This window comes from Taudactylus pleione, unplaced genomic scaffold (genome assembly GCF_031769625.1).
Source record: "Taudactylus pleione unplaced genomic scaffold, aTauple2 ptg000258l, whole genome shotgun sequence".
Lineage (NCBI taxonomy): Eukaryota > Metazoa > Chordata > Amphibia > Anura > Myobatrachidae > Taudactylus > Taudactylus pleione.
In genome coordinates, this window is record NW_028284660.1 from 1,288,652 (window position 1) to 1,309,232 (window position 20,581).

Here is a 20,581-nt window from a genome sequence, read left to right on the forward strand (position 1 = left end):
AAACCCCCCTCTAGAAATCCTGCGTTTGCCACTGGGAGCTGCCTCAAATTACAAGTGGGTGGTGCTATTTTCTACTCCCCTGCAGTAGTAGCCAGAACGTTAATATTTTTAGGGCCTCCTGCCTTGAAGCCTGTAAATATTTACATCTCACAGTGCACATAAGGATGTATAGCAGGTTTGCCTACCCTCCCGATTTGGTCGGGAGCCTCCCGAATATCGGGTGCCGCTCCCGACCCCCCGGGAAGGCAGGCAAGCCTCCCGGCTGCCGCCTGGCCCCTGGAGTACTACTAGAATCCCCCGCAGCGGGGCGGGGGGGGGCCCGATGACGCTATTCGCGCTGAATCACAATGCCTTTATTTCCGGCATTGTGAAGAGGGGGCGGGGCCACGATAATGCAATCATGTGGTCCCGCCCCTAAAACGGCATCATAGCCTGGCCACGTACCCCCACTGTATGCAGGCATTCAGCTCCCTCCCGGAAGGAGGGAGCTGAATGTCGGCATGTATGATGTATAGTAGATGGTGATTTGTGCTAGGTGACATTTTAAGTAGATCCATATTTTTGTTGTAGTATAAGCTACTATTTGTTTGGAGAGGGTATATGGATATGCACAACAAAAAAAATGGGGAGGACACTAGGGAGCAGTAGATATGGAGGACGTTAAGATGTCTAGTTACAGCTTGGTATATCAGTCATTGGGATGCACTGTATGTTGTATAAAGGTCTCTAGTATGGTATTTTTTAAATGGTAGTATCTAATATCCTCTCCCTATTATATTGCTGTCACTACAATGTTCTCTGCATTGTATGGCGGATACAACATTGTTTATGTAGTGGTTTTATATATAATGACATGGACTTGGTAGGTCTTCTCAGGTGGCTATGTGACTTGTGTTATACCCGTTTCAGACATAAGCCTTGCCTAAAATAACTAAATTGCAGAATACAGTGGGCGCTTGGATATGACATCATCTCCAAGTGCCTCACTGGAGACGGAAGACCTGGGTCCCTGGAAGACCTGGATCCAGTATGAAGGGTGACGACCTGGGAATAAACCTGGTCTTCTTCCTGATGTGAATGGGGGTGAGTACAAAAAACCCTGGCTTCAACCAGTGTTCTGTGACCCGGGTCACAGCTGGCTGCTTCCTGGTGGGTGGCAGGTGAAATTTTAAAATGTCACCTACATTCAGTGTGTAAAACCTGGCCTGCTTTACAGTGACTGCGGGTGGCATTTACATTTTCTGCAACCTGCCAGGAAGCAAACCGAAGCTTCGTAAATATAGCCCAATGTCTTTTGTAGAGGGCTAATAAAAGCAGGTAGCTATATTTATTTTTAAGTGGCCTAATATTAGAGCTTTAGCTGGTGGAAGGAGTTTTAAAAAAACATCTAAACTTAATTTCACACTATCAAAGCCCTCAGACCCCTGGCCCTTCACTTTAAATATCCATACCAGCAAATCTACTTTCCCACTTAGGGCCTGCTTCAGACCCGCTCGCAAGTGCACAGCGCTCGCAAGCGGGTCAATGATCCCCCACTGCGCAAGTGCCGCCTCCGGCGTGCGCATGCGCGAGACCCGTCCAACGACGGCTGCTCCGTCGCTACGGGTCTCGCTACCAGACGGGGCGGGTGTCGATGTTGATTGACAGCTCACCCTGTTTTGTAGGCGGGGAGGGGGGGGTGGCTACACAAACGCAGGCGTTCCCTTAGGAACTAGTGTTGTCAGTAGTGGATTCCCTGTTCTATTAGAGCAGGAAGTCCACTCGGGCTTGCGAGAGCTGAGACCCTAACCACAGGGTCTCCTCGCAAGCCCGACGGTCTCGATAAACGCGATGGGCTCCAGGCCGCTCGCAAAAGCTGTGGGTGGTCACCCACAGCTTAGCGAGCGGCCTGATGAAAAAAAAAACGCCCATCAGACCTGCGAGCTGCCTCCGGCAGCGAGCGGGTCTGACTCAGGCCCTTAATCTACAGAGCTGTTCAAAATAAAAGTACAACTGTAAATCATATGCTTTGATATTTTACACAATTCACTATAGACAGACAGTTTATTCACAGCGAGCACATGGGCCACAGTCCCTCACACAACTGGCCACACACGTCAATCATGGTACCCCCCCCCTGTCATTTTTTCCTGGATTTGCCCCTGAATGGTGACTATCCCTATGACTTACCAGTTGACCTGTGTGATAAGGTGGTAGAGAGAGATTGCAGTGGAACAGCTGATAGCTCCTGAGAAGGACAAGATAACAATTGGGAGATATTTCTTGCTCACTGCTACTTGGCTATGCCCAGGTGTGCGGGGCATTAAAGGAAACTTCAGCAAAAGATAATGGGATGGGGGGAGGTCCAGAGCATTGGAAGAAATCCGCGTGCTCCCGTGATGCGAGCCCACGCCCCATTATCTTTCATTCACTGCAGATTTGCAGCATATATGCTTGCCTGTCCTGCCGCACTTGCTGCAAAATTTGAGAACGTATGATTTTGGGTTGGCATAGGAACCCCCAGAGTAGATGTAACACTATTGATTGGCATATAGACCCATTTACTGAGTTGGATGTATGAACTGCCTCATACTGTATATTTATTAACCCTATTTATTTACAGTATATAATGCACATATATATATATATATTATACAGCACTTTATAGAGAGTACTTCAGTCAATCACATCAGTCCCTGCCCAGTGGAGCTTACGATCTATGGGCCTGATTCATCACGGATCGCTATTGTGATCGCAGCTGCGATTACGCATGCAGTTCTGCTGCGAAAATATGCTGTTTGCAACTGCTCAGCCAGCATAGATGCCCACTATCGCTTTCTCACATCAGTAAGACCTCGCAATCCTGCGTATACATCGGTAACATCGGCCCCTCATGCTCCAACGTGTCGTCAGCGACAATCTCCATCGGCCCTGAATGCAGGTCCGACGGGGGATATCGTTAGCGAAGGGTTATGCTGCTGAATGCAGCATGGACCCTGCCATCCCTGCCGGCATCGGCAAGTGTGTATGCAATTATCAATGCCGGCTCCCCCGCCGCTAAAGGTGTCAGGCACACTAGACATCATCTACGGTAGTGTATACCCGGCTTAAGATTTCTACTTATGGTTTAGCAAATAATATGTGTCAGTTATGTGAAAAACTGGTTCATAATCCAACCCCTATGACATTTCTAATCATACCGGTATACTTTAGAATGATACAACTTTGTTCACAGACAGAAGCTGGAAGGCTGAAGCAAGTTTAATCTTCTGTATTTAATCCTGACAGGAAACAAGGAGACCTCTCAGGAGTACAAGTATAAGCCAACGTTTGTGTCTCAAAGACTTCTGGTTATTGAAACTCGGAGGATACACATTGCGCCATTTGGCCGAAGCAGGAAATGCCTCGCATCTAGGTTCCTGTCGTCTGCTCGGGAACAGATATCCCTAAGGAGCATAATGCGATAATCAGTGGAAATTTTATGTGTGTATCTGAAGATTGCACTTTCACACATAACACAGTAATGTTCAATGAAGAAGGCAATTTCCTAGTCTTAAGTGTTGTCCGGGAAATTGCGGCTTCCACACAAGAATATACAATAAATATTCTAACATACTAACTTTGCAGAGGTCAGCCTTTTTATTTATAGATTTAAAAAAAATATGGTGATCGAAAGAAACAACGGCCAATCGGCTCCTCGATTCCTGCACATACACATCATTGCAGGAAGGAGATAAAATAAAAGATCAGTCGTCTTATGGCCAAAAAAAATGTCAACAACTTACAGGACCAATTGCTCTTCCCGGCAGCAAGTATAAGGTTTCCAACGCTGATGCCAATACATTTGAAGGCCCGATCAGCCAGTCGGTGCCACTGACCACAGTGGGGCAAAATCAACCTACCCAGTGTACTGAAGGAGACCACACCTAAACATAGTGCAGAGAAAAGTCCACTGGACTGCACACACACATGGTACCCCTAAAGGAGCTGAGCCCATCACCATACTCTAAACCAGGGGTCTTCAACCTTGGCCCTCCAGCTGCTGTAGAACTACACATCCCAGCATGCACTGCCACCTTTTTGATATAACAGCATGCTAAAACTATGGCAGTGCATGCTGGGATGTGTAGTTCCACACAGGAGGGCCAAGGTTGAAGACCCCTGCTCTAAACCAAACTACCATCTAAAACCCTAAAAATGCTTTCAAGTAAAAGAAAAATACCCTCATCAGTAAAGTCAGTCCTAAATAAATGAGCATCTTTAAAACATATCAGTGGGGAAGCCTCCTAACTCAACAATGCTCCGAGTCACAATGCCTACGTGACTTGTCCATATCGATGACCCCAAGGTGGTTATGCTAGTAGCGATAGGGATTAATGGACTATCACACACTAGAACACTGGACTCACAAACCTTCAACAGCTTCAAATTTATGGACTGGAGAACCAAGAGATGACCTGGATCCTAAGTCATCCCCTCCTCTAACTGAATTACTAAAGCTCCAAAGGAGGCAGCTCAATAAACAAAGGAGTGGCCAACCACCAAAACAGGAGCGCTTCAGTGATGGAATTATTAAAGCCAGGGACATGCCCATAGGCAAAGCAAGTGTTACAGGCCAAGCAACAGAGGATAAGTTGTGCCAGAAGCCGAAGAACCAGCAGCAAAGAAGTTCACTGCCAATGAATCAGTTGCACCACTCCCAAGTTATCACACCAGAGGATGATTGATATTCCTGTTACGTGAGCGTTCACCCCATAATTGCAAAGCAAATACTATAAGGAAAAGTTCCAACAGCAGAAAATTCTTGGTAAGACTTTAGCATCCCAATCTGCTGGCCAAGCAAAAGCTGACCAAAGAACCTTCCAAATACGTGCTAAAGACAGATGAACCCACTGCATACAGGAAAAGTTGGAGTTGAGCATTGAACAAATAATTATTTTAAAATGTGGCAAAATGGCGTCCCACACCCGGCCATCCCTCTGAATTTTCGTGGGCTGCCTAATGAAATCGTGTGACTTGTGAATACCTGCCGTTGCATGGTCCAGCTTGTGAACAGAATAACCTGACATGCAAAATGAAAAAGCTCCAGCACAGACTGCACTTGTCAGTAAATCACCTTATAGGTAGCTGAAGTCAACACGATTGCCTCATGTAACCAGGGGCGTAGAGAGCCCGTCCGGGCCCAGGTGAAGGGGGCGTGGCCTAATCACGGGAGGCGTGGTCACGTCCCCTTAAACCAAAGAAATAAAAACACTTTTGCAGCGCCAAGTGGTGCTGCACGCTGGGGAGGGGGGCGGTGTGAGCCCCTCAGCCCAGCGCAAAGCCAAAGGGGGGGCGTAATCAGTGTGATCGCTCCCCCCCAAAGGCATAGGAGATTGCTGTGGCTGCTGCACAGCAGCCGCGAGCAGTCTCCCACTGCCGGCCAGCACACGATGTGGGCTGGACTGCTGTGTGGGTGGGAGGAGTGAGGGGGAGAGCAGCGCCGGACCCGGGCCCCCGGTGGGCCCCTCTAGCAAGCCCAGGCCCAGGTAAATAGTACCCGCCCCCCTTCTCGGCGCCCCTGCATGTAACTTGGTAACAACAGCATAAGGCCGTATCAATCTCAATGCCCAGATATGACTTCTCAGAGGCAATAGGAACACCAAACTCAGGAAATAACTGGCCCAAAGTGAAACACCAAACTCAGGAAATAACTGGCCCAAAGTGAAAAAGAAAGTCAGCACAGTGGGGAGAACCAGCCAGTCCAACACACAGGACGTTGTAAAAGTAGTGAGCTACCCCCGACTCCACGATTTCAGCATAAAAAAACCATTGCAGGAAGGAGATAAAAACAAACAAAATATGTGCACAAGATCGCACAACTCATGAGCAGGCATCTATCTATGTAGAAACCGTCCTCCAGGATGAACCCCATGAACCTAAACAAATGAGGATGAGAGAGGCAGCAGACGAGAGGCCAATTCAATATTCATTTTACTCAAAGGGGCCCCCGAACCAAACACAATAACTAAGGCAGCATCAAAAGACTGATAGCAAACCCTGGAAAGGGTCTCCGGAATGGCATCGTTCACCAACCGGCCCTCCGAGTGGGATGCAATCATGGAGCCGACAGTGACAATGTCGATGCCAGAATGTCAACATTAATGGTGTTGAAATGGGTACAATCATACATGTTGGCAAATATCAACATGGACAAAATGTTGACATACAAACAGTGTCGACACGATCAACATGTTGATATTTGAATTAGGCTTAGCATAAGGTTACTGTTAGGCTCAGGGTTACTGTTAGGGTTACCATTAGGGATAGACTGACATGAAAAAGACCTTGTCAACATTCCTACCATGTCAACATTTAATCAGTGTCGACATGAATGATGACATGGTCAATGTTGACATAATGGCCATAACCATGTCGTCATTTATGTTGATGTGATGTCAAGATAATATATTGAACCCCTCAGAGTAAGAAAGGGGCTGCATAATGAATCATAATTGGCATTTGACGCGGGTAAGGGTACATAAGAATTTCTGATGCGCAGGAGAAAAAGTGTAAATTACAGCTACAAAAAGCGCAGAATGCCCTTGCATCCAACTGTACCCATATGATTTAGGGGTCTATTTACTAAGCAATGTTAGGAGACAGAGTGAAAGGAGATAAGATACCAGCCAATCAGCTCTCAACTGTCATTTTTCAAACTCAGCCTGTGAGATGACAGTTGGGAGCTGATTGGCTGGTACCTTATCACATTTCACTCTGTCTCCTAACACTGCTTAGTAAATGGACCCCTTAGTAATAATGCTGTCTTCTGGAGTGAACCTAGCACATACAGCTGTTTCCTCATGCACATTGGCTTCAGTCAAGCAAAACACCCCTCTCGGCATACCAGGTCTCGGGGCGAATTGTCCGCATTTTCTGGGTCAAAATGTGTGTCGAGGTGCTATGATGCCGCGGCCACGGCTTTTTCTCACGCCCAGTCCCGTTGTGCCTCATCTGCGACTTTGCGCCTGTTTCAAAGTAATTCCTGTGCAGTTAAAGTCCCAGCCCAGCGTCTGTAGCGCACGGCGAGCGGTGTTTTGCTGCTTCTGCGATGCGAATAAGATGCAAAAAAAGATGGTGCTCTACCCCTCTCCAGTCACGCCGGCGTCTTGCCCCATATGGCGTATCGACACTAGGTGTATGGGGGACACATTTGTATTCTGAGATTGCAATGCCTGCGGCTGAGCACACTGTGCAATAGACATATTTTTTCAGGAAGTATTTTACGCCTACATTCTACATCCGCCCCAAATCTCTGTGAACTTATGTCTGTAAGTAGCTCTGTCAAATTTCCCTCCGTTGCGGTGCAAGTTCCTGGCCATTTGGTCTGACTTAGAAAGACCCTCAAAATCTGAAACCCACTTACCATACATAAAATCATTCCATGCACCTCATTTAAGTATCTTGTATTGGAAACCCATATTTTTGTGGCTCTCGTCTTATGTGGTCACATCATATCATATCTGCTGCTGCAGTGAGAGAGCCAACTTCGCCCTACGCAAAACTGGCGTTCTCTGCATTGCTCTGCACCAGGCCTTGCGCAATTCTTTAGAAACATCCGTATAAAGCAGACCTGTGTCGTTATAACAGCACCTGCAGGATGCAGGACCCCAGGGCTGTAGCTAGGGTAGTGCGGCCGGTGCCATCGCACAGGGCACCACAGGGCAGGGGGCGCTGTCAAACTCCTGTCAAATTCCTGTTTATTATCATTCTTTCTTGTAGCTTCCTCTTATTTCATCCCCAGCATCTCCCGGCCTCTCCTATCTCTTCCCTGGCCCTGCCCCATGAGGCCATTCCCCTTTTTTGGGTGCCTTATGTCCCTTTGAAAACTGAGGGGGGTGCCAATGCTCTTTCTGGCACAGGGCACCAAAAAGTCTAGTTACGGCTCTGCAGGACCCCATTCTGTTTCTTAAAATGCTCCTTGCAGGTTTCCTAATCCAGCTACAGGTGGTTTGTGGCAGGATCTGTCCTGCGCCCGTCGCATGATAGGGGGATCTACCTCATCCTCCCTAGATGGCCCTCTCCCATTAACTCACTGGTATTTAAAAATGTACTGGATCATGTGCTGCCTTCATAGCATGAGCTCTCTGAGTGCTGGAACTGCCCCTATGAAACAGTTCCTGCTACTAGGTTCTCATGGCCTCTCCTATTCCCTCCCCCCAGCCCTCCCCTCTGTACTTTACTGGAATAACAGGAACAGTAAATGTGTCAGTAATGGGAATGTACAGCAAGACAGTCTGTTCCACAATTCTGAAGCCTGTGGCAGAGTAAAACTTAACCGTGTGGGAGCGAGCTTTGCATGAGACCCTGGTGGATAGCTGGGAAGTGGAAGGTGGTATTAATTGTGGGGTCCTGGAGCTGTTGACCACTCATCTTGGAGAGCTTTGACCGCACAGCCAGCTTCTTGTGGGTTTAAGGAAGATTAAGCTGGAAGGTTAAAGCGTCGATGTGGACATCTAAGAATGTGACCTTTTAAATCTGGAACCATGAAGAGTCTGCCAAAAATGTGTCTCTGTTTCCTGCTTCTGGGAACTATTTTGGGGAATACACATCAGGTAAAGGGAGGGGAGGGGGCGCTTGTATTCCCTGCATGTGGATTGTTCACAGTTTCTGTAACTCTGATTGAGCTATGAATGTAGGATCAGAAAACTAATATGACAATCCTGAAGTGTAAAGTTCTAAATTACTGCCTCACTGCGGACAAAGGGGACTACTGACTAAGCGGAGATAAAGTATTAGCCAATCAGCTCCTAACTGCCATGTTACAGGCTGTGTTTGAAAAATGACAGGAGCTGGTTAGTTGGTACTTTATCTCCGTTCATTTTTTCTCCATCCAAGGTTTAGTAAAAAAACCTCATAGATATTCATCAGAATTCCACTGCAGTGTGGAATAATTTAGTGCTGTAGACTTCATGATTACACATATTGTGTAAGGTTCTTTGCTCTTGTGGAACTACAAGTTCCTGATGTCTGGTTAGGCTTTGTAGTTGTACAACAGAGGGAGAATCTCGTGTTGCCTACCTGCAGTCTTTAGGGCTCAGTCACACACACATTCACTGGGAAAATTAGTAAAACATCCTGAAAACTAACACGCTTTAGGCACATTTTAATTAAACAGGCATGTATTAAAGCGTTTTGAATGCTGTTTTCGTGTCTGCAGTTATACCGATACCATCTGTTGTATTGGTTGCGCCAATTAATTTATGATAAATAGATGTTGGAAACAGTACCGTTGACTTTTTTGTGACCTTTTTTTTTTATTGTGGCTTTCATGCATTTATTAACATGTATAAAATGAAAACATGAGAATAGGTTAGAAGAAAAAGCTTCTTAAGGTTCAGATTTTTATGGCTAACAAGTAAAACTTAAAACCGAAACCAAAACTAAGGTGCCCATTTAACAAGGAGTTTCATCATACGCAACAAGTTTTAAATGTTACATGGTGCCCCCAACTTTCGTTTTTCGAACAGATGAGGGGTCTATTTACTAAGCAGTGTTAGGAGACAGAGTGAAAAGTGATAAGGTGCCAGCCAATCAGCTCCCACCTGTCATTTTCAAACACAGCCTGTGAGATGACAGTTGGGAGCTGATTGGCTGGCACCTTATCACTTTTCACTCTGTCTCCTAACACTGCTTAGTAAATAGACCCCTGAGTGGCTAGAGCACCATTTATCATACGCAGCGAGTTTTAAAACTTGTGGATAAATGAGCTCCTTAGTGACCGATTTATCACATCCAGGGTGGGATACAGCATCCCACCACTTGTCGGGTAAATACCGGCGTTAACAACGCCGGTGTGTACCTAGAAATGCGCAAAGAACAGCTCTCCCGATAAGAGCTGTCCTTTGCGATAGAAGGACTTCCGGGTTTATGACCCAGAAGCCTCTCTGCACATGCGTCGTATGAGGGGACAATGGGAGAGATCCGATTGGAGCACTCTCAGTGCAGAACACGAAAAGAAGCCTGTAGGCTACTATTGGCTAACGCTATCTAAAAATGGCGTTGATCACCAGGACGAAGCTCCGAAATGTCACGAATTCCAGAGCTTGGTACAGATTTTCCTTTTAGTACATCCCGCCCCCAGCATTTTAAATGCAGTGTAGATATAATAATATTGATTAAATTTGCAAATTGAAAAATAAAAAATCTCACTGAAATGCAGCGTTGTTCTCTCGCCAGGACACAGACGAGCCCACCCCGGCAAAGGTCTCAATGTCGGCCAGCACACTGCGCATGCTCAGTCCTCAGCCTGCTCATGCATCAGTGGGGGCCAATGGACAGGGATTGAGAGAATCCCACTTTAAAATGATCGGTGATGGAGTAGCCCATAGGTTACTATGGGATAATGCCAAGCTTGGTAAAAGCGACATCCTAAGAGGGCTATGTTGGCTGTCGTAAATGGAAGGTCCGTTATCTTCTGCAGTCCGTCCTTCTGAAATCCTGGAGATTCTCAATATTTGCGGGTACCCCCACAAATATTGTTTAATAAATATGTCCCTTAGGGGTCTTTTCATCATAACTTAATTTCTACAAATGTAGGTGAAAATTAAGATTTTCACCTATTATTGTAGAAATGAAATGCCAGGGTAATTCATCATCATATCAGTGATGTCTCCTGGTTACAATTGTCACCCGATAATTCCCACAGTCCTCATACTATATATAGTACTATATAGTCCTCTTACTATAGTATGTATGGGAATAGTGGGCCTGATTCAGAGGCGCTCGTAAAAAGCGAGCGCTCGCTCTGAACCAGGGCGGGCGCTGTTTTTTTTAGTTGCGGCCTCTTGACCGCTCTCATAGCTGTGGGTTACCACCCACAGCTTATGCGAGCGGCCAGGATAATGGTCACGATGGTCAAGACCATCACGACCATCGGGCTTGCGACGAGACCCTTGTGGTAGGGGCTTGTGGCCGCAAGCCCCAGAGAGCTTCTGGCTCTAATAGAGCCGGAAGCTCTCCCACTGACATCACTGATGATGTTAGTGGGGCCACCTACAAACGGCAGGCGTTCACATGGGAACGCTTCCGTTCGTGAAGCCACCCCCCCGCCATGCCTACAAAACGGGGCGAGCTGTCGATCAACACCGACAGCCGCCCCTTTTGTAGTGAACCACGGAGCACTGGGCCGTCATCGACCCTCTTGTGAGTGCTATGCGCTTGTGAGCGGGTCTGAATCAGACCCTCTATACTATAGTATGGGGATGTGGAAATTCTGAAATTCATCAACTTCCGAAAAAGCATTTTTTTTACAGTGACACTGTACGCCACTCTCAGATGGCGTACAGCATCCAATATGGCAGAGAAAAGATCCCTCCCTGCTGTTTCCTCTTACCTTAATAAAGCTCCCCCCTGGCCCCCCAAGCTCTCCTCCAGTGAGCCGGGGCGAGGGAGGACACAGCAGTGGCGGCGTTGGGCAGGCGCTGCTGGGCTGCACGGTCTCAGCAGGAGTCACAGACTCCCGCAGCGGCTGCAGCTCGCTGGAGACGGGAGGTCAGGGGGCACCATCAGTGGGGTTGGCCCTGGGTGAGCGGGGAAATGCGCTAGAGCAAGCGGGGGGATGGGCGGGCTGGACTCCTCTGGCTTTGCTTGCGCAACTTCAAGACAGGCTGCGAAGAGACAACGAAGCCGGAGAAAAATCCCCTTTTTCCGAAAAGCTGTCTCCGCAGAAGGAACAGCTTTTCGGAAGTGATAATTAAGAATAGGAGGCATAATGAATGCCTCCAATACTAGGATTGAACTCGCAGTGAGGGCCTGATTCAGAGCCGGTCGCACGATGTGTATACAAATTGCGTAGGCAGTGCTATCGCCCAGTATTTCTTGAATAGCGATCACATCGTGTATGCAGACACCCACCAGCCTGTTTTAAGACGCCCACTTGTGCACGTCATGTCCAGGAAGTGTATGCAGCCTATCGGTACATCGGGTAACATCGGATGCTATCGCAGCGCTTGAGGTTGACTATACCTTGCCGCAAGCACTGTGAGCACTTCAGTGTAAAAACAAGCCAGGTGACGTGTACTATGATGCTGTCTTATAATTATGCACACCTCTAAAACGCCGTTGAGATGCCCAGCCACGCCTGCGTTTGCACCTTCACTCCCCCATTTTTAATGGCCAGCCCCTGTTACCACCTACAAATGGCTTCCCCTGTCACTCACTCTGCTGGGTTGTCAATGTGCAGCGAGCGAACGCATTGTGAACTTTCGCTAAGGTATGCGCCTGCGCACTGCGATACATACACTGTGCGTACCATCGGCAGCAGCGAGAGTATGCGTCTTACCGAACGGGTCTGAATGAGCTCCTGAGTTCAATCCTTAATGAATAGACCCCTTAAAGTGAAACATTTTAAATATTTATACAAAACTCCACATATCCCATCTCTCAGATATGAAGAATAAAGGCGCACATATTAGGCGCAGATATTAATGAGCGATTGTAATCGTGCAATCACTCATTAATCGTGCACTATAATGTCAGAAACAACCAGCAATGCGCGCTCCCACTGGCCGTTTCCGACATCAATCATCGGCTGAACATGCCGGTCAATCTACCAATAATGATAGATTGCCCATGTTCAGGGATGATAGAGGGTGCCTACACTGACCGACTAATCGTTCAGTATAGGCACAGCAGGGGATGGGGAACGATGGTACGATTACGATGTCGCAATTGTACTGTCGTTACCTCATCTGCTAGTGGATGTGCGCCTTAATGGCGGCATCTATTGGATTTATTAAAGTTCTCATTAGTTACGACGCCTGGTTGGCTGCTTAGTAGTAAGCAACAAGGGGCCCTGATTCAGAGCCGGATGCTCTTTCAGAGTGCTCGCTCTGAATCGGGGCGGCTTTTTTTTTTTTTTTGGGAGCTGGCTTCCTGGCCGCTCGCTAAGCTGTGGGTGACCACCTACAGCTTTTGCGAGCTGCCAGGTGATGCTCGCGATGGTTGCGCTTGCGACGAGACCCTTGTGGTAGGGTTTCATCTGCCACAAGCCCCAGTGAGCTTCCGGCTCTAATAGAGCTGGAAGCTCACTAATGACATCACTCGTGATGTCAGTAGGGCCGCCCCCAAATGGCAAGCGTTCCTTCGGGAACGCCTCCATTTGGCCAGCCACCCCCATGACCTGCCTAACAAACGGGGCGAGCTGTCGATCAACACCGACAGCCGCCCCTTTTGGATGTGAGCGCCGGAGCGAGTGATTTCTCGCTCGCTCTGGGGCTCGCGCACACGCAGTGCACAGGCCGCACGTGTGTACTGCCTGGTCATCGACCCGCTTGCGAGCACTAAGTGCTCGCGAGCGGGTCTGAATCAGGCCCAGGATTTCTCCTAATTTTCACTGTTTCACAAAAGACAGAATGGAAACCATAGAACATACTTTACAGTATCTGCATATTAATGATTTATATGCACCGGTCACCGATACACAGTGGAGACAGACATAATGTGGGCTGAGTAATACAAAATCCGATCGATCAATATATTAGCAACCAGTGACATCACTGAAGCATTAATAGGCTGCATTTGTCTGTACTGTTTCATCTTACAAAATGGCTGCCTGCGCTTTGCGTAATTCACAGGTCCACCTGAAGACGTGATCCCTGGGCCCCTTAGTACAGATGGACCAATGCGGATTGAAGCAATTCGTTTGGCCGTTTCAATTAACTTCAATTAGAAGGGAGCGCGCCATTGACCTTTACAGAATGAATCGCAGCATTGATATTCTGTGTAGTTCAGGTGGTGAACTAAAGTCTACTACACCTGCAGGGATTAAACAGAGAAATGTATATGGGCGCCCACCTGTCTGCAATGGAATAAATGACAGGCAGCTCTCCTAGGGGTCTCCCAACACCCTAATGCAAATAGACTTTTAGATAGATGAAGGATAGAGCCACAATGTCTGACCCGGACCAAGAAGACACTCAATCCAATTAATAGAATAATTTTTATTTTTATTATAATGCAAAAACACTCCGTATAAATATATTCTTTAAATAGAATAGTTATATCCATAAAGTTGATACCAATCAATATTGCCGGCAATAATACAATGACATATACTCTGTTGATATCAACGGATAAATATCCTGAGTTTACACTTATAAAAAATGGCGCCAGCTGTGTGCCCTGTTTATAAACAGTAAAACTGTATCTACTTTACATCAGAAACAAAGTTGTATATCCTTGTAGTAAGTATCCTTTCCACAAGAATATAATATGATACTCAAATGCGACCAATCCTTAGTGTAATCCAGATACCTGAGTATGTAAAGTTAATATGACTGATGATCCACAAAGATCTGGATCTTTTTAGGAGATTAATTAGAGTGACATCTCCCCATATAGATTATATATTTAAAAGGTGAGGGCCGAACATCATGTCCTTTATTGTCCCGCTTATTAGCTTGATGTAAGAAAATGGACAGATAATCAGCTCACCTGGTGACCAGACTCAGGGCCTGATTCAGACCCGCTCGCGAGCGCTGAGGACTGGCGAGCGGGTCGATGGTGCCCTAGTGCGCATGCGCGAGACCCGAATGACGACGGGGTAGCCATCGTTATGGGTCTCGCACCAAAGGGGGCGTGCTGTCGATGGTGAGTGACAGTACGCCCCCTTTGGTGGGCGTGCCGGGGGCGTGGCTGCCAGATGGAGGCGTTCCCATGGGATGACTAGTGATGTCAGTGGGAGTGATTTTGGCTCTGAATCACTACAGGGCTTGCAGTCACCGAGACCCTACCGCAGGGTCTCGTCGCAAGCCCGATGGTCGCGATGGTCTTGACCATCGCGACCATCATCACGGACGCTCGCATAAGCTGTGGGTGGTAACCCACAGCTATGCGAGCGTCCAAAAGGCCGGAAGGAAAAAAAAAAACACGCCCTGATTCAGAGCGGGCGCTCGTTCAGAGCATCCGGCTCTGAATCAGGCCCTCAGACTTTCCGTGGTGTAATGTGAGCAAATTCACCGAGTGAATATTGCCTATCTGGCCCGTCTCTGCTGTATGCTGTCCGACTGCTGGTTCATTGGAACGGCTGACTTGTGTGCCGGGTCCCAGCCAGATGGTAAGGGGAGCTCTACGGAGGCGCTCAGCTGAGCAGTTCCCACTCCGGAGCTCCAGCGGCTACAGGGGTCTATTTACTAAGCAGTGTTAAGAGACACAGTGAAAAGTAATAAGAAAGTGATAAGGTGCCAGCCAATCAGCTCCCAACTGTCATTTTTCATAACACAGCCTGTGAGATGACAGTTGGGAGCTGATTGGCTGGCACCTTATCACTTTCTTATCACTTTTCACTCTGTCTCTTAACACTGCTTAGTAAATAGACCCCACAGTGTCAGATGGTACACAAAGCTCAACGGAGGCGCTCAAGTGAGCAATTCAACTCCGGAGCTATAGCGGCTGTCGCACTCAGATCAGGTGATCACCTGCAGGGACCCCCTCCCCCCACTCACAGCACAAAATGGGATTTGTTATGGTATTAGTAGTCAGAATGTGTTTCCAGTTTTCATATGGCAGCAGTACAACACAATAAAAGGCAAATGTTTGTCTTTCGATAAGTGAAGTTTCACTGTAGCGCTCACTCCTAAGGGACATCAGGTGACTGAGGTGACGCAGATTGTTGTCTTGTTGGTCAGGTGACTGAGGTGAGGAGGTTTCATGTCTGTTTAGTCAGGTGACTCATATGAGAGATTTTTGTGGCCATGGCGTTCAGGCTCTTGTAATCCTAACCTACCGGTGACAATGTAAAGGGTATTTCCTCCTCTAGCACACTGGTGGGGGGGCTGAATCAGACCTTGGAGAGAGATAAACTGGAGGGAGATAAAGGAGTCTATTTAACATGCCTTGGATGGAAATTAAGTCCCAAGCAATCAGCTCCTAACGGCTATATCACAGGCTGCTTTTGAAAAATGACATTTAGGAGCTGATTGGTTGGGACTTTGGCCCTCATTCAGAGCCGCTCGCTAGCGGCAGTACGCTCGTTCCGAGCGATGTTCGCACATCTGTGCATGCGTACGGTTTTTAGTACGCATGCGCGAACCAGTCAGTGCGGCCGAAAATCGTTTGTACGCTATATAGCGAGTGCCTGCTATTTTGAGTGACAGAATGAGGCGTATGTGGGTGGTAACAGGGGAAGGTGCTTGAAAACGGGGGAGTGGAATTCGAACGCAGGCTTGCTTAAAGGTCAAAACAGGCGTTTTAAGGGAGTGCATAATTAATACACCAGCGTCATTGACCACGTCAGTGGTTTTTTTTAACTCAGAACTGCTCGCAAAATAGCTGTTGAAAAAACCAACCACAAGAATAGCGAGCAGTTCATACGCTGTACGATGTACTCGATTAATCTAATAAATAGCGGACATGACGTATGGTGCGAGCGGCCAGGGGGCGTTTTTATCAAATAAACGAGCGTATGTTTTGGATGGTACCTAATTAGCTGCGATCTGCAAAAAACGACGATTATCCCCTTTTTTTGACAATGTTTCCCCCCCCCATACTATTATTTTGGACGAAATAAAAGGATATTTCCCCCGAAAACACAGGATCCATGATAAGCTCACAGACCTATGTGTTTTAGCCATTGAGGCAGAGAAAAAAACAGCATTTATTGTGGATTATATTTTGGGAAACATCAGGCCCTGAAAAAAATCCCCGACAAGTGCCTTTGTCGGGAGCTACTTCGGGGCTATTGGATAGCTCCGCGACGATCAATTACAAGTAGCGCTGCTAATTGGATACCGGCCTTAGCCTGTAAGTGACAGATAGGAGCTGATTGGTTGGTATTTTATATCCGACCACTTCATCTCTCTCCAACATACTTACCAACATTCAGCTCCCTCCTTCCGGGAGGGAGCGGAATGTCTGCTTACAGCGGGGGGTGTGGCCAGGCAATAATGACGTTTTGGGGGCAGGGCCGGGGGGGACGATCGCTCTATTGTGGCCCCGCCCCCTCTTCTCAATGCCGGAATAAACAGCATTGCGAAGCAGGGGGCGGGGCCACGATGACGCGCCGTGCCTCGTCTGTGACACTCCCATAGCACACAGCATTTCCACGCGTCTGATTAGCCACCCCCCGTCACCTTTCAGGAACGCCGATACATTTCTAATACACTTCAGGCACCGTGTGCCTGAATCAGTACTGCGACTATGGCGTTAGGCTTGCGCCATGTGCCACGTAAATCCATGTACAGTAGAATAACATGGCTCCACTGCGTCCGACTTCGGCAATGCATGAGAATCATAATCAGCCCCTAAGGGAGCAATGGCTGCGAGTTGTCGGCTGAATGTTTCTCCGGAGCCCGGCTACTCGCTGTCATTAACATCTCTTATTATCCTTTGCGCCCCATAGAGTTGTACAGGAAAACCTGCAATGCTGCTGTAGCATAATTCTCTATTATTATGGAATTGTCATCTATGGCTCCCACCTCCTGCCATCCAGGTGTGTATACTAGGAATGATAATTACCTGACCTTTGTGCCAGTCTCTTATTTACTTACTGTATGTGCATTAATGATTGTTTGGGATCAAGGAAGTAATGGGCTTGGCACCTTTCATTTGCATGCAATCATTTTTCTAATCAGCGTCTCACACTGAATTATTTTTGTAAAACAACATTTAAATGAGAAGTACATTTACATGTAGACAGTAAGCTCTCACGAGCAGGGCCCTCTTCCCTCTTGTGCTTTTCTTTCCCTCACTTATACCATCATCTCCTTCCCACTACCAACAATAGCACCAAGCCTTTGGGTTCGGCTATCTCGCTGCTTATTTGGGTATTATTACTGATGCTACAGCGATGTTTATATACCTAGTCCATGTCCTGCATTGCTTTGTACTGTAAAGGTGGCACCATGTAGCGCGACTGCCGATCCGACGGATCGTGCTGTCACCGCCGGCAATCGTGCGGTCCCTGCTGACCACACGATATGCTGACTCCCCCTCCTCCATCTGAATGGGATCATACATCGCATCCCAGATCAGATGAACATGTAGGAAGACCTGGGGATGCGATTTACGATCCCACGGTAGTGCGCAGCACGATATCAGGTACGATATCGTTTTGTTCATACTTTTCCTGTTTATGTACTTTGTAAAGCGCTGCGGAGCCCTTGTGGAGCAATTTAAATAAAGGATAATAATAATTTTAAATAATAAAAATAAAATCACTTGGGCCTAGTGTGTTATAGGTTGGCCGATAGACTTATGCTGGGTACACACTATGCGATATGTTGTTTGTACAACCGACGAACGGCATATACCATAGATGATATGTCTGTGACCAACGTCGTTCATAGACATATCAGGTCGGCCCTGCAGTACAGCCAATGCTGATATATCTTGCTGATATATCGATACATCTGCCTGTGTGTACGGGCGACCCACTGCCCACACTGACATCACAACTAGGCGGGCAAATTTAGTTAGTTTGGTCAGACATATCGAGCGGCCGTATAGTTTGGTCGGTGGGACAACCGCTGGGTCAGCTAAGTGTGTACCTAGTTTAAGCTGTACAAAATATGCGGTTTATTACAATAGGTTCTGTAGTGTATGTTGGTCACTAGAATAGTCTTTATGGGGCCTAATCATCATTGATAAATGGCCCGGTAACCATGCGGAATCGCTAGCTCTGCATATTTAGGTTACCTGGTAATTCATCTTCAGGGGTCCAAATAGGACCATCTGATATTCAGCAAACTCCAAAAACTGAAAGAACGGCGCTTTATCCCGGATCCCGACTTCTTCCTATGGGATGGAGTTCCAGGTGATGCGAAGACGGATCCGCCGGCAGCTCACTTCCTCCCCGGCGGCTTTGCGCATGCGTGATCTCGGATCACACATGCGTAGCCGCACCGACGGGGAGAGGTAAGTAACTTCTGTAGCTGCGATACTAACCACGGGGGCAACTGCTTTTCGGAGCAGCTGTCCCTGCACTGGAGCAATGACCCCCGCAGCGAGATCAATACTTAATCATCAGGGACCATACAGCCCCCGATGATGAATAGGCCCCTATGTCACTAGAACATACCCTGCAGTGTAATTCAGTCGATAGAATAGGCTCCACAAGTCGGCCACTCAATAGAATAGGTTCTATACAGGGGCGTATCTACAATGGGTGCAGGGTGTGCGGTGACCCTGAACCCATATTATCTAAAACTCACCTGTCCGTGGTCCCGCGTCTGGTGTCATTGCTGGAAAATGGCCGTCGTGGACATTTTTCCGGCGTTCTGCACATGCACAGTAGACTTTGGGCACACTCTAGTGCCAAGAGTCTACTGACTCTGCGGTGGGCGGCCAGCCATGTCAGTTAGCTCCCGGCCACTGGGGAGAGAGGAGGGGTCCAGCATGGGGAATGCATACGGACCCCCTCCTCTCTTAAGAAGCCCCTGGTTCTATAGTGTAAGTCGGTTGACATATTACACTCTAGTGTAGTAGGTTACTGGATTAGGCTCTGCAGTGTAAGTGTATTGATAGAATAGGTTCTGCAGACTGCAGAACCTATTGTAGTGAGTGACTTATACTGCAGAGCCTATTCTAGTGCCAAGCTTACACTGCAGTCTGCAGTTAGAATAGGCTCTGCAGTATAAGTCACTCACTACAATAGGTTCTGTAGTGTAAAGGGCACTATCCATCCGATGCGCGTGCACGCTGGGTCCTTGCCGACCCTGACTATCTACTGAACATGCCCGTCAACCTGATGACGCTCGTCAGGTTCGGCATGTTCAGAGATAGGAGGCCGGGCTCCTGCACTGAATGACGTTCAGTGAATGCCGTTCAGTGCGGGCACCGCACCTCGGCGACCTGAAGGGGTGAACGCTAGACATTCAGTCTTTCAGGTTGATAGACTAGGCTCTGTAGTGAAAGTTGGTTGATAGACTAGGCTCTGTAGTGTAAGTTGGTTATGAGATTAGGCTCTGTAGTGTAAGTTGGTTGATAGACTAGGCTCTGTAGTGTAAGTTGGTTGATAGATTAGGCTCTGTAGTGTAAATTGGTTGATAGACTAGGCTCTGTAGTGCAAGTTGGTTGATAGACTAGGCTTTGTAGTGTAAGTTGGTTACGAGATTAGGCTCTGTAGTGTAAGTTGGTTGATAGACTAGGCTCTGTAGTGTAAGTTGGTTGATAGACTAGGCTCTGTAGTGTAACTTGGTTGATAGACTAGGCTCTGTAGTGTAAATTGGTTGATAGACTAGGCTCTGTAGTGTAAGTTGGTTGATAGACTAGGCTCTGTAGTGTAACTTGGTTACGAGATTAGGCTCTGTAGTGTAAATTGGTTGATAGACTAGGCTCTGTAGTGCAAGTTGGTTGATAGACTAGGCTCTGTAGTGTAAATTGGTTACGAGATTAGGCTCTGTAGTGTAAGTTGGTTGATAGACTAGGCTCTGTAGTGTAAGTTGGTTGATAGACTAGGCTCTGTAGTGTAAATTGGTTACGAGATTAGGCTCTGTAGTGTAAGTTGGTTGATAGACTAGGCTCTGTAGTGTAAATTGGTTGATAGACTAGGCTCTGTAGTGTAAGTTGGTTGATAGACTAGGCTCTGTAGTGTAACTTGGTTACGAGATTAGGCTCTGTAGTG

At 47.4% G+C, this 20,581-nt stretch overlaps 1 protein-coding gene across 1 annotated transcript in view; it reads left to right on the top strand.

The window, feature by feature from the left end:
- Positions 1 to 8,239: 8,239 nt before the first annotated feature.
- LTBR (lymphotoxin beta receptor) overlaps positions 8,240 to 20,581 on the top strand; it is an 89,842-nt gene continuing 77,500 nt past the window's right edge. Inside the window, exon 1 of the mRNA XM_088480932.1 lies at positions 8,240 to 8,573. Within this exon, the coding sequence (XP_088337058.1) occupies positions 8,505 to 8,573 (69 nt within the window). The 5' untranslated portion in view covers positions 8,240 to 8,504. The remainder of the gene's footprint in view (positions 8,574 to 20,581) is intronic.